The 14,836-nt window shown below is 43.8% G+C and overlaps 1 protein-coding gene across 3 annotated transcripts in view; it reads right to left on the bottom strand.

Moving 5' to 3' along the window:
* Window positions 1-14,836, bottom strand: part of LOC140394211 (3-phosphoinositide-dependent protein kinase 1-like) — a 127,317-nt gene that overhangs the window by 39,710 nt on the left and 72,771 nt on the right. For all 3 annotated transcript variants that reach the window (XM_072481206.1, XM_072481207.1, XM_072481205.1), the window contains exons 2-5: window positions 3,442-3,738; window positions 2,161-2,203; window positions 1,110-1,247; window positions 758-902 (exon numbers count right to left, since the gene is read on the bottom strand). In XM_072481206.1, the coding sequence (XP_072337307.1) occupies window positions 758-902; window positions 1,110-1,247; window positions 2,161-2,203; window positions 3,442-3,738 (623 nt within the window). The remainder of the gene's footprint in view (window positions 1-757; window positions 903-1,109; window positions 1,248-2,160; window positions 2,204-3,441; window positions 3,739-14,836) is intronic.

The following is a 14,836-nucleotide window of genomic DNA, read 5'->3' as shown; positions in this document are numbered from 1 at the left end:
CCGGTAAACGTCGAAAAAGTGCCGTTGGGGGCCCTGAAAAGAGCCCAAAAGCCCGTTTTTGCGGGAGCCGCCGAATGTGCGACTTAGCTCTGCATAGCCGCAACCGGAAGTCTGCATTATATTTGTTAGGTGACTCAGGACCTCAGTTAAGTTCTGCTATTTACCCAAGGAGCTCCAGATTTTGCTGAACACCTTTACTTCCTGTGAGAACGTCTGACCTGTACCCTAATTGGTCTATAGACTTTTGACCAATTTGCACCATAATTTATCCTTACTTAATTCAAATTCTTTTCCAGTCAAGTACCTTAATCTTTGACTGTTGTGTGTGCACCCAGTTCAAGCTTTTGATCCTAAGTTCAGATCATGAAAGCCAGGTCTGCATCTGAACTGTAACATGAATTTCCGAGTTAGTATGGTGGAACCCAGTTACAGCCTTCATCACCTGAAATCTGGTGTGGAGGCACAACTTGGGTGTTCGATGCTTTCCCATATTTTAGCATTTGGCAGCAGATATCACTACCCTCAACACGGGTGCATCCTCCAGCAGGAGTTGCCAGAAAGTAATTAGGTTCAAGGACACTCGCTCACATTTCTCCTGGTCCAAGGTTACCTGTACCAGTTCTATTGAAGCCAACACAGTGCAGACTGGAGAGTTGATAGGTTCTTTGTGGTCTGCATGGCTCAACTGAAAGGCAGTGACCCACTGAGAAAGCAAATTATTTTTGTATCAATAAACAAAAGTATCAAAATTCCTTACCTGTGTATGATCCCAATCTCATGTAAGTATTCTAGTGCTGAAACAATTTCAGCAGAATAAAATCGTGTGCAGTTCTCATCAAACGAGCCCTGCTTACGAATGTATTTAAGCAGCTCTCCATTTTTAGCATAACTAAGGCCAAAATCTGCATTGAAGTTAAGGACCAAATCATGCTCCACTATAAATGCACAGACTGTAAAGATGAAAAAACTCTCAATTTGTATTTTTTAAATAATAATTTCAACTCATGCAAGGCAGTGTTTCTGACAACTATTGCTCGCCTTGAAAATGATTGACAAGTGCATGGCTTCCTGGCATTTTCTTTAAAGCAGTGGCTGGGGTAAAAGGATACAGAGCTTCTCATCATCCTGAAAAGTGAAGTAGAGTTTTACAAAAAAGGGGTGATCCAGGCGAGACATGATATCCCTCTCTCGGGTAACGTATGGTACCTTATTCTCCTTAATGATATGACGCTTCTCCAAAATTTTAACTGCAAGACAAAAAAGGAAGTTTTTCACTGAAATCGCGTGTATTAATTAGAAACAGAATACTCTAGTCTTCTACTGATTCTTACCAGCACACAGCTCCAAAGGCAACAACAACCCTGTGCCATCAATACTACCTTTATATTTTCCTAGAAAACAAGTGCTAGTTGGCTAGAGACCATGGGGAGCTCAAAGCCGAACCCAATCAGATCTTCACCCAACATTCCAAAACACATTTCCCTACAGGACAGGGAGACGGAAACTTAGGTGAATTTCTACTCCATAGGCTGCAAAGGCCCCAGGCCAACAATAACTAGTTGGTTCCTGGCTTAGCTAACATCTGCGAACCCCAATTGGTCTAGTTGACTTAGTACCATAAGAGGGGGTAACTTTTTGTTCAATTTAGCAGAACTGCAGGAACTACAAACATTCACACATTTTCCTTACAGGACAATCCTTAGCTCTTGCACCATCCAACTAAACAAAATTAATGAATAAATTTGAAGTTAAGCTCCCACTATCTGTCTCACTACTATGCTGCCCAGGGCCATTCACCAACTTGCTCATAGACTCCTGGAAACACTACTCTTAACCAATTGTCAGGGGTTGCGAACTTGGCAGCCTTTGCCATTTCCCCTTCAGTTTGCTTCTGAGTTCTGGGCAATGCAACACAGGGGAAGGAAAGAGTCAGGCCTTTACGGTGGTGATGATCCAGAACTCAGCAGTGTGGTCAAACCCAATTACATCACCCTGTGCTACAATGTGTATATGATCCCATGATGTCTGAAAACATGAACAGGACTTTGGGATCTTAAAACCAATGTGAGCTGCAAAGCAATTTTCCCAAGATGACCACAGCTATGTATGAGCCATGCTGGGTTTGACAGCCCAAAACCGCCATACAAACGCCTTACTTACTAGCATATTCTTTACCAGTTGATGGTTCACGGGCCAATACAACCTGCATAGAAACAAATAAAGCAGTCAACCACTTACGACAGTAATCCTTTCCAAAAATGCAACCTCAAGTGCTCATTTACATGCTTCATTGCCCAAGGCAAGGCTCCGTCTCTCAACATTAAAGGCATAATAGTGCAAACTAATTTTAATGTGCATAAACAACTGGGTGGGGGGAAACCTGCTTGAGATTTACTACGGTACTCATTCAGTCCTGCCATCACAGCAAAGACTTTGAGAGGCCATACTCAGTAAACAAAGCACACATTGCTGCCAGAGATTCCGATGCAGTCAAACCTGATCGTGGCCACTCCCTGTGCACAACACTCCAACTTATCCATTTGTGGGTTACATGGTTCTGTGGACTCCTGTAAATCAGGGCTTCCTTAGAATAAATGTCAAATAATTAACACAATGTGAAGGAAGTACCAGGAACCTATCTGCGTAATGCTCATGTCTACAAGATTCTCCAATGTACTTCAGAATGAATGGATTATTTTTGAAATGTTATCATGTATGTACGCAAATACATTAAGGTCCCACTCCCTCAGTACTGCATCAGATGTCAATCTAGACTTGGTTCTCAAGTACTGGGCCAGTCTTCAATAGAAGATCTCTTGATTTAGAGCTTGCTATGTGCTTTAAAGTGAACTAAGCTAAACTAAACTAAGACAACATGTTCCTTTACAATCCATCTACCATTCATTAGCCCATACTGAATTTCTGGTAATAATAATCTTTATTATTGTCACAAGTAGCCTTACATCAAAACTGCAATGAAGTTGCTGTGAAAATGCCCTAGTTGCCACACTCCGACGCCTGTTCGGGAGAATTCAGAATGTCCAAATTACCTAACAGCACGTCTTTCGGGACTTGTGGGAGGAAACCCACGCAGACACGGGGAGAACGTGCTGCACAAACAGTGGCCCAGCCCGGGAATCAAACCTGGGACCTTGGCGCTGTGAAGCAACAGTGTTAACCACTGTGCTACCGTGCTGCCCAGTAACAGACCATATAGGTTTATTTCAATCTGTTTGATGGTCCTTCTCCAATGTATGAGAGAGAAGTACAGAAGGAGGAGGACAAGCCAACATTTGGATACTGATGGGGAAAAGAGAAAGAGGACAGGGAAGGTAGCAGAGAGAACAATAATGAATACAGTTAACCTGACATATAACCAAACATGCAGATCTGAGCAAATGAAAAAATGGCAATGTAGGAACAGACATTTAAAATACATACTGTTGAAAATGATCCCTCCCCAAGAATCTTGCCAAATTTGAAGTCTTCAGGCCGTTTTTTCCGTGGTTGCTGAGTGTGCCCCACTGATGGTTGCCGTTGGGTCTGTGCTGTTGGTTGTTGTCGTTGCCCCACGTGCTGTGGTAAAGAGCTCACCACTGGTCCAGTATCGCCTGCACTACTGTCCATGGTGATACCAGAGATAGCAGGCCGTGAGCTGGAGTCTGACTGATTCCTCACCATGGATGGCGATGGACAAGAGCAGAGAACCACACTGGACTGAATGGGAACAGCATCATACTGCAAAATAAAGCCAAAACAAAAACAATCATACAAGTTTAATAAACAGGAATGAAATCATAGGATACAGGGTCACGGCACGGATTATACGACTTCATATGCAAACCACAGAGGCGATTAATAGCTACACTACATAACCATCCACTAAACCCTGTCCTCTGCCACAAGGTTGTGTTAGAACAGAAGAGTTATGACAAATTCTCAAACACTCTAGTATTCACCGGTAACAGCCCCATGACTCCCTGACTGGAAAGAATACTCATGTACTCAGAGGAAAATGGAGTCAAACCCACTGGAAAAAGTAACAACCTTCTACTGCCATCTGCAGGCAATGAGAATGGTTGAAAAAACAAAACAAAAGTAGTCTGTTTTACTGCAAGGTTCTCTTCTTCTGCTGGCAAGTGGGGCACTGTCACAGATCGATATCTTGTCCACTTGTTATTCCAAGCGTGAGGCTCAGTAACTCACATGTCAATTTATTAAACCAAAAACTTACTTTTGTCCATCACACAATCCCAACGAGGATTTGGGGGATGGAGGGAAAAGCACCTAGTACACCAGAGTCGAAGCAGGAAGCCGGCTTCTGCCTGTACGAGCCTGGAACCAGTTTATACTAAACCTTGGCCACCATTTCTAGAATTCCCACTTCAGTGCTTCCTCTACGGACTGCACAAAAATCAGGTTAGATGTATAAACAAGATTCAAGTGACTGAAGAGATTTTCTCTCCCCTCTTGAAGGCACTACTCCTTTTAATGGGGTATGGTTACCCAAGCCGTTGTCTTCCCATGGTACCTTACCATTGTATCCAAAGCTGACAAAAGCCAGACCAGCAGGACTTGAGTTAAACCTGAGGCTCTCCTCACCAGGTATCCACATCAGCACTCTTATGTAAATGATCACTGAACAAAGTAACCAGCAGCAAAAACAAGACTGCTTTTTCCCTTCACTGAGCAAATTTATAGCATCCATACCACTGCTCCAGGCAAACCCAGGATCCTTGGTAGGATTTCTAGTGCAGGTTTAGCAAGGCTGCCAGAATTTGTTCTGACGCTGGAGAGAAGTGGTAAGACATCTGTGCAGGTGCTGGTCTCACTCTATTTTGGTTTGACACTGCATCAAGGGTAACTCCAGTACTAAACTGGGTTTACAGAGTGCTTGGGGTATTCCTCTGAACTCATGTGCATCTTGTGTTTGCCCAAGGTTCTGTTAAATATTTAGAATGAGTCAGTGCTGTCACCCCTAACTGTCTAAATATTTTAATCCTAACCTTGTAATCACACATCCAGAGAGTCATCACCTACCCCCGACAGGTTCCAGAAAGCAGTCTAATACTGCTATCTACAGCATTACTGATTTGAACAAAACACTGACTTCACATCTTTGAGCCACCAGGAGGAGCTCCTGATTTGTTTTAAGGTGTCAACCTAACACAGTCTTAATATGTAGTGAATATCTTAGCTGTAAACGGCCTTGCAATCACCTCATGGCTCAGTTTAGGTTCCATCATGCACCCAACTCTGGAAAGTGGGTTGAAATGATGCCAAGCCTCAGAATCAAAGTCTTGTATGTTTTCTGCCCATCAGTGAAAAGATGAATTTGAGCAAAACAAGGAACACAGCAGCACAAGGAGACTAAGCATTCATATTCCTTATTATATTCTGCAGTATTTAAAATAATAGCAGGTCAAAATACATACTTTTAAAAGTGCCCCAAATTTTAAACTTTGCACTCTCTTTCAAAACATTTCACTAATTTGCCCGGCTGGTTTTTTTTTTTTTTTGAAAAAGTCCTGTGGATTTTCTACTAAACAAAAATAGCATCTGGTACTTTCCCAGCAAGTGCATCAGCTACCATTTTAGTCTTAGAAAATCTACATAAGCCACAGAAACTTTATAGGTTTCTCCCCAAGACATACTGAAGCTGAAAAGTGCAGCAAAATCAAGATGACTATCCAGGGTCGGGACATTGATAATTATCAACACTTTTTGCACTAATCAGTCAGAAGAAGAGTATGCTTAAACAAAAACAACCATAACACTCAGGATTACAGAATGTAAATTCATGGAGCCCTTTAGAGAGATCATTCTTAGGAGCACGGGTAGATCATTCAAACCCTCGAACTTGCCCTGTCACCACATCATGGATCATCTGCACTACAATGTCATTTAGAATCATAGAATTTACAGTGCAGAAGGAGGCCATTCGGCCCATCGAGTCTGCACCAGCTGTTGGAAAGAGCACCCTACTTCAGCCCATGCCTCCACCCTATCCCCGTAACCCAGTAACCCCACCTAACCTTTTTGGACACAAAGGACAATTTTATCATGGCCAATCCACCTAACCTGCACATCTTTGGACTGTGGGAGAAAACCAGAGCACCCAGAGGAAACCCACGAAGACACGAGGAGAACATGCAGGCTCCGCACAGACAGTGACCCAAGCCGGGAATCGAACCTGGGGCCCTGGAGCTGTGAAGCAACTGTGCTAACTACTGTGTTTACGTATCTATGTTCCCTTGTGTGGAAATGCTTCACGATTTTGCTACCAAATGGTACAACTAATTTTAAGGCTATGCCTCCTTATCCTCGACCACCCTATTTATTACAGGAAACATCTAAACCCATATCTTCCTGTCCCCAGATGGTCGTACCACAGACATGTCCAGTAGCTTATACTATGGGGCTCCTCGGGACACCTATACAAGGACTATGCAAAACTTCCCGGGGAGTTTCAACTTCTGATTGGCAATTACCCTGTATACGGAACCCCCTGAGAAAGTTTCCAACTTTGAGTTAAGATTCAGAGACTTTGGAGGAGGGTTCCGACTCATTTACTTGGATAGTTACTTACCCAGGGAATGTTAGACTGAAAAAAAAATAACTATAAAACTGCTCTTCCCCCCCCCCCCCCCCGCCCCAACACCACCTTGAGGCTCTGACACCAGACCACCCCCTACTTACCCTGCCACCCACCCAATCAAGTTACCTCACTATGTAAAAGTCTCGAAGTCTTTCAATGTGTTCGTGAATGAAGATTTACCAAAATACACAACTAATGCCGGAAGGAGATGTGGCCTCACTTCTCCTGAAGATTCTTCCCTACAAGGAAGGACTCTCGGAGATCAGGTATGCTTCACATTTCTGAAGAAGCCCAGTTTGGAAGTGCAGGCCAGAAATGCAGATCTCTATCTTAGTGTATAAAACATAGGAAAAGACTGGCAATCCGACAGTGATTGCCACACCTTGGAAGACTTACCCCAACAAACAGTGAACATTTTTAAAACGTCAATCAGATCACCAAGATCTTCTAGACAAGAGGGATTATCAATCAGGTTTATGCAACCTATAATTTAACATCCAAGCCCTGGCATCATTCTGATTAATCTCCATGGTGCCCCACCCATAGACAATATCCTTTTCCTGAGGTGCAGTGCCCAGATGGGCCCTGATCAAGGCTCTGTTCCTTCAATTCCAGTCCCTTGTGCACTTCCCAGTACCCGCCCAGACTGGCACCAGAAGTGATTTGAGAATCATGCCTGCCATCTCCAGATTTTCCTACTGTTTATATAGTGCTTCATGCCACAGTAAACAGCTTTTTAATACATAGGCAAGTGCAGCTGCCGAGTTGCGGTATTGTTCTACAAATAGCAAGGAAGTGGATGAGCAGTTACTCTTTCTGGTGATGACACCAGGAAAACTTCCCAATCCTAACTTTCTAAACTTTTTGGTTTGCCACTCTTCTTCACAATCCCTATCTTTAAATGGGTTCCTAGCTCTCTTACTGCTACTGCTCTCCTGGTAAAATATTTGTAGTCACAAATCCATAATAACCATAAACTTTCTTGCAGCTGGCATTTGACTGCCCTGCTTGACCAATTCAGACCTATTAGATCATTTCAAATTGTATCAAAGAGTCTCTTGGCTAACACTGCTTACTGTATCATAGGGGAGTGATCTGAAGTTCTGGAATACACAAACCTGACCTCTGGGAGTCTGTATATCTGTCAATGAGCTTTTTAATAACTTTAGTTTCTATCCCTTTTTACATCTAAAGTGATACACCTGTCTGAATTTTAAGTTTCTATTTACTTGCTACTGTTCCACAAATCCTGAACTCAAGCAATAAGAATTGCATTTATATCTTATAGCGCCTCATCGTATCTCTCAGCACTTTACAAATTATCCACGCAAAGCAAGAATTGGTAATTTGTGTCATTGAAGTTTTTAGGGCGCTGCTGTTTCTAAATTGGTTGCATGTTTTCTACAACATCGACAATATATAGGGCGGCACGTTGGCGCAGTGGTTAGCAGTGCTGCCTCATGGCACCAAGGTCCCAGGTTCTATCCCGGCCCTGGGTCACTGTCAGTGTGAGTTCGCACATTCTCCCAGTGTCTGCGTGGGTCTCACCCCCACAATCCAAAAGATGTGCAGGGTAGGTGGATTGGCCATGCACAATTGCCCCTTAATTGGAAAAAAAAATAATTGGATACTCTAGAATTATTTTTTTAAAACATCGACAATATAATGAAGAAAAACACTTGATTAACTGTGAAGTTCTTTGCGACACCTGGGGTTTTGAACAACACTATATAAATGAAAGTTCTTTCTTGTTCAAAACTCTGCTAGTCATACAGGGTTCTTCCACTTTGCTACAGAGTCACTGTTTTTGAGTGGCAGAAGCGAGTGATAGGAGTTCTAGAATCAGTTCAAAAAGTCTGAGACGCTGCCCACTTTGGTGGACATGAACAGAAACCATTTCTTCTCTATATGTTAGTCTCACTTTTATTCCACATATAAATTGATAGCTTACTGCGAGAAACCAAATCTTGTTGAATGACTCAATGAAACCTCCACCCAATGCTATTTTTGTTATTTCTTGATAGTTTAAAAATATGGGGTTTCTCTTTTTCCATGTATTATAAAGTCACATCTCATTAAAAGTACACTTTACTGCTACAAAGCCACAGATTTCCAAGTGAAGTTACACAACAAAATTAAGGAGAGAAACTAGAGGGCTGAAAGGCTATTTCAAGGATCGGTGATCAATCTGCTTTAGCTTGTGTGAACCTGTTACGCTCCCAATAAAATAATTCTCAATACAACTAATTATACCGTCAATGATACATGTCACATAATTGAGGAAACTGGATTAGAGGGGTGTCACTAAGAAGCCAGTCACATTTATTTCGCAAATAATCCCCATAGCCAACTTTTCCACACTCTGTTCCATGGCTACTGGACACCCAGTGCTAAAAGGTGACACCACAGTTAATATTGCTTCATAGCTCGGCTATGAGCTGTTGAGTTTCAGCAGAATCAAAGAAGAATCGAAAAATAGAATCACTATCGTGCAGAAGGAGGTCATTCGGCCCATCGAGTCTGCACCAACCCTCCTACCAAGGTCCACACCCCCAAGCTATCCCCATAACCCAGTAACCCCATCTAATCTTTTGGACACTAATGGCCAAATTACAATAGTCATTCCACCTAACTTGCGCATCTTTGGACCGTGGGAGGAAACCGGAGCACTCAGAGAAACCCCACGCAGATGCAGGGAGAAGGTGCAAACTCCACACAGACAGTCACGCTTGGTCGAAATTGAACCCGGGTCCCTGGCGCTGTGAAGCAGCAATGCCAACAACTATGCCCCAGGCTATTGTGATGTATGTAGAAATTGTTATAGATCATATTTTATATTTGTGGCAGCACGGTATATGTTTGTTGCAATAATATTATTAAAGAACATAGGTTAAGGTATCCAAACTGTATGTCTGATAAAGCTGTAATTACAAAGTGATAAACAGTGAGGTCATGATTGATTCTAACTATTTACTTGTTTACATATAGAGGGCTAATGGAACATTGTTATGATTGCTGGAGATTCCCTGAAGAGTAGATCTTTTATGGAGAGTGGTGTTTAGTCCTAGCTAAGCAGGTCATGGAACTTAGTGGGCTATAGATGATATAATTAATGGGAGGAGCTAGGTCTGTCTGCAGTTTTGCACATGATTGGAGTCTGCCAAGAAAGAAGGAGTTTAAGTTGAACAGCAGTTCTGGCAAATGCTGTTAGGTTGAGCAGAAGTGTACTGGTTCTATTGTCTCTCTCCAAAAGTCTCCACACAACAATCAGTTTGTTAACTTTATTTGTAAGTGGCACTTGAACTGTATTGGGTTGCTTAATTGGAGTTAGTAGCAGGTACAGATAGCAAGTTCAAGTTTTTCCTTTTGTTTAAGAACTGCTTAACAGATAATTGTAATGCTATTTTCTTTGATGTTAATGTGGTTAATTCGGTGTTTAAATCAAAGTTTGTTTCAACATAAAAGATACCTACTGGTCAGAGTCATCATTCGGGGTGAAATATCCTTTCCTCACAAGTTTTACATATTAGAAACAATTGTTTGGCGTTTTTGTCCGGTGTCCTAACAAATGTTGGGTCTGGTCCAGTACACTAACACTATCAAATTATGAAGATGGTTAAAGCTAAAGCCAATCCTGCCCTTATCTAATATCTACATTTTCTTTTTGCAAAAGTATATCTTATTCATAAAATTTCTGAAAGAGACATTACAAAAACATTTCAATTTGCCAAAACAGGAAAGTCCAATAATATTCACATTTTCTCCAGAGGTCAAGATGCACTTGGAGGTGCTTCAATTAAGTAATGAAAACAAAGGACAAAGAACAAAGAAATGTACAGCACAGGAACAGGCCCTTCGGCCCTCCAAGCCCGTGCCGACCATGCTGCCCGACTAAACTACAATTTTCTACACTTCCTGGGTCCGTATCCTTCTATTCCCATCCTATTCATATATTTGTCAAGATGCCCCTTAAATGTCCCTATCGTCCCTGCTTCCACTACCTCCTCCGGTAGCGAGTTCCAGGCACCCACTACCCTCTGCGTAAAAAACTTGCCTCGTACATCTACTCTAAACCTTGCCCCTCTCACCTTAAACCTATGCCCCCTAGTAATTGACCCCTCTACCCTGGGGAAAAGCCTCTGACTATCCACTCTGTCTATGCCCCTCATAATTTTGCATACCTCAATCAGGTCTCCCCTCAACCTCCTTCGTTCCAGTGAGAACAAACCGAGTTTATTCAATCGCTCCTCATAGCTAATGCCCTCCATACCAGGCAACATTCTGGTAAATCTCTTCTGCACCCTCTCTAAAGCCTCCACATCCTTCTGGTAGTGTGGCGACCAGAATTGAACACTATACTCCAAGTGTGGCCTAACTAAGGTTCTATACAGCTGCAACATGACTTGCCAATTCTTATACTCAATGCCCCGGCCAATGATGGCAAGCATGCCGTATGCCTTCTTGACTACCTTCTCCACCTGTGTTGCCCCTTTCAATGACCTGTGGACCTGTACTCCTAGATCTCTTTGACTTTCAATACTCTTGAGGGTTCTACCATTCACTGTATATTCCCTACCTGCATTAGACCTTCCAAAATGCATTACCTCACATTTGTCCGGATTAAACTCCATCTGCCATCTCTCCGCCCAAGTCTCCAGACAATCTAAATCCTGCTGTATCCTCCGACAGTCCTCATCGCTATCCGCAATTCCACCAACCTTTGTGTCGTCTGCAAACTTACTAATCAGACCAGTTACATTTTCCTCCAAATCATTTATATATACTACAAAGAGCAAAGGTCCCAGCACTGATCCCTGTGGAACACCACTGGTCACAGCCCTCCAATTAGAAAAGCATCCCCCCATTGCTACTCTCTGCCTTCTATGGCCTAGCCAGTTCTGTATCCACCTTGCCAGCTCACCCCTGATCCCGTGTGACTTCACCTTTTGTACTAGTCTACCATGAGGGACCTTGTCAAAGGCCTTACTGAAGTCCATATAGACAACATCTACTGCCCTACCTGCATCAATCATCTTAGTGACCTCCTCGAAAAACTCTATCAAGTTAGTGAGACACGACCTCCCCTTCACAAAACCGTGCTGCCTCTCACTAATACGTCCATTTGCTTCCAAATGGGAGTAGATCCTGTCTCGAAGAATTCTCTCCAGTAATTTCCCCACCACTGAAGTAAGGCTCACCGGCCTGTAGTTCCCGGGATTATCCTTGCTACCCTTCTTAAACAGAGGAACAACATTGGCTATTCTCCAGTCCTCCGGGACATCCCCTGAAGACAGCGAGGATCCAAAGATTTCTGTCAAGGCCTCAGCAATTTCCTCTCCAGCCTCCTTCAGTATTCTGGGGTAGATTCCATCAGGCCCTGGGGACTTATCTACCTTAATATTTTTTAAGACACCCAACACCTCGTCTTTTTGGATCACAATGTGACCCAGGCTATCTACACCCCCTTCTCCAGACTCAACATCTACCAATTCCTTCTCTTTGGTGAATACTGATGCAAAGTATTCATTTAGTACCTCACCCATTTCCTCTGGCTCCACACATAGATTCCCTTGCCTATCCTTCAATGGGCCAACCCTTTCCCTGGCTACCCTCTTGCTTTTTATGTACGTGTAAAAAGCCTTGGGATTTTCCTTAACCCTATTTGCCAATGACTTTTCGTGACTCCTTGCTTAAGTTCCTTCCTACTTTCCTTATATTCCACGCAGGCTTCATCTGTTCCCAGCCTTTTAGCCCTGACAAATGCCTCCTTTTTCTTTTTGACGAGGCCTACAATATCACTCGTCATCCAAGGTTCCCGAAAATTGCCGTATTTATCTTTCTTCCTCACAGGAACATGCCGGTCCTGTATTCCTTTCAACTGCCATTTGAAAGCCTCCCACATGTCAGATGTTGATTTGCCCTCAAGCATCCGCCCCCAATCTATGTTCTTCAGTTCCCGCCTAATATTGTTATAATTAGCCTTCCCCCAATTTAGCACATTCATCCTCGGACCACTCTTATCCTTGTCCACCAGTACTTTAAAACTTACTGAATTGTGGTCACTGTTACCGAAATGCTCCCCTACTGAAACATCTACCACCTGGCCGGGCTCATTCCCCAATACCAGGTCCAGTACCGCCCCTTCCCTAGTTGGACTGTCTACATAACATTACAAACTTTTCAATATTTTCATTACAGAGAGTACAATTCTTTTCAAACTATATGCATTGGTCATGTTGCACTCTGCAGTGTTACATACAGTTAGGGTTAAGCCCACAATCCGAATGGTTTTACACGATTATCGGCCTCTAGATCGACATTGACTGAAAGGACTTACATGGTGGCCTTTTCCCCATTGCGCCTTGGTGGCAGGTGCCACAAGCTTGAGAGCATCCATCAGCAAATAGTCCTGAACCTTGGTATGTGACAGTCTGTAACACTAGATCAAGCATAATTCTATGCATTGGAAGATCAGCACGTTTTGGGCATCATTCACCCAGTTGATGATCGTCCAGCAGCAATTGATGTTTGTCTCAGTGTGCGTGCCTGCGAACAGCCCACAGAGCAGAGTGTCGCATCACAGAGCTGCACGAGATGAACTTCGACAAATACCAGTGCAGGCACATTGCACAAGGAGGGGTGTGATGGTTTCCTCAATACCTCGCGCAGCCATTTTGAGGGCAGTATGCGGCGGCGGCATTGAGACTTCGGGCATACATGAAGGATCTGACTGGGAGTGCCCTTCTCACCACCAGCCAAGCTAGGTCTTGGCATTTGTTTGGAAGTTCTGGTGGTGAGGCATTCTGCTAGATGACTCTGACCGTCTGCTCGGGGAACCATCCAACATGATCCACCATCTCCTTTACTCTTAAGGGCCTCTAGTACATTATATGTAGACCACTGCTTGTCCCTTTGGACACAATCCATCTTTGACCTCCAGATGACCTTCCTGGGTGTTTGCTGCAGTGCAGGCTCGGGATACGGACCAGGCCTGTGCCACGTACAGCAACACCAACAGCACCTTGCACCCAACGACCTGGTTCAATCCACAATGCAGATGGAGCATCTCTCCCACATGCTCAGTTTGTGCCTCACCGTGGTGATACGCTCCTCCCAGTTTTTGATGCACGCCCCAATCGCTCCGAACTAAGTCTTCAGCACCTTCACGTAATCTGACCTGACGGTGAAGGGTCGGTCCGGCCAAGAGAATGGCCCCACTCTTGCCACGGTTTACCTTGGCTCGTGAAGCCAGTTCGAACTGGTCACAGACATTCATTAGTCTGCGCATTGACATTTGGTCTGAGCAGAAGACGGCGACATCATCCATGTACAGGGAGACTATTATCTGAGTGCCTTCGCTGCCATCATTCCTCTTGTACCCGAATCCTTTCTGATGGACTTGGCAAAATGTTCTATGTAACATATAAACAGGACAGAGAAAAGAGGGCAGCCCTGCCTGACTCCAGATTTGATCCGAAAGTTTTCTGATTCCCACCCATTGAGTGAAACTATGCTACTGATGTTTGTGTAGAGCAGGTGGATCCATTTGCAGATTCCCTCCCAAACCACATTTTTCAGAGCACATCCATCATGTAGATGTGTGATATTCTGTCAAATGCCTTCTCCTGGTCTAGGCTGATGAGGCAGGTCTCCACATCCTGTCCCTCACAGAGGCGATCATATCCCTGAGTAGCATGAGGCTGTCAGTGTTCTTCTTGCTGGGTACAGCACAGGTCTGGTCAGAGTGGATCATCAGCTCCAGAGCAGACTTGACTCGATTGGCAACAGCCTTGGCTAGAATTTTACTGGGCAAAATCCGACATGGACAGTGGCTTGCTGGCTGTTCATTTCTGGAGGTCCTCCTTGACGTCAACCCCAATCGGCTGCAGTTGGAGCAGATACTGCATGTTTTCTCAAGTCAGGACATTTCCCCCAGTCTGTCTCACTCACCTTCTGAACACCTTTGAGAGTGAAGAACCTTTAATTACTCCCCACCAGAGAGATGGCGACTCAAAGAGGAGTTTCATGGTTCTCCAACCTCTGCAATCACTTTTGAGTTCCTTGAGGTTCTCTGGGCTCAACAGTTTCACATTCAACTTCCATGTCCCCTTGTCCACCCCCTGGTTTCCAATAGGTGACAGTCAGCCAGTCTGAAGCAGTGGTCAGAGAAGAACACCAGCTTGATGTCAGTGGATCTGACTGGGAATGCACAGGACACAAACAGGAGGAGGTTTTCCC

This window comes from Scyliorhinus torazame, chromosome 17 (assembly GCF_047496885.1).
Source record: "Scyliorhinus torazame isolate Kashiwa2021f chromosome 17, sScyTor2.1, whole genome shotgun sequence".
NCBI lineage: Eukaryota > Metazoa > Chordata > Chondrichthyes > Carcharhiniformes > Scyliorhinidae > Scyliorhinus > Scyliorhinus torazame.
Note: the sequence above shows the minus strand (reverse complement) of the source record. Positions and strands in the feature narration are given on the sequence as shown.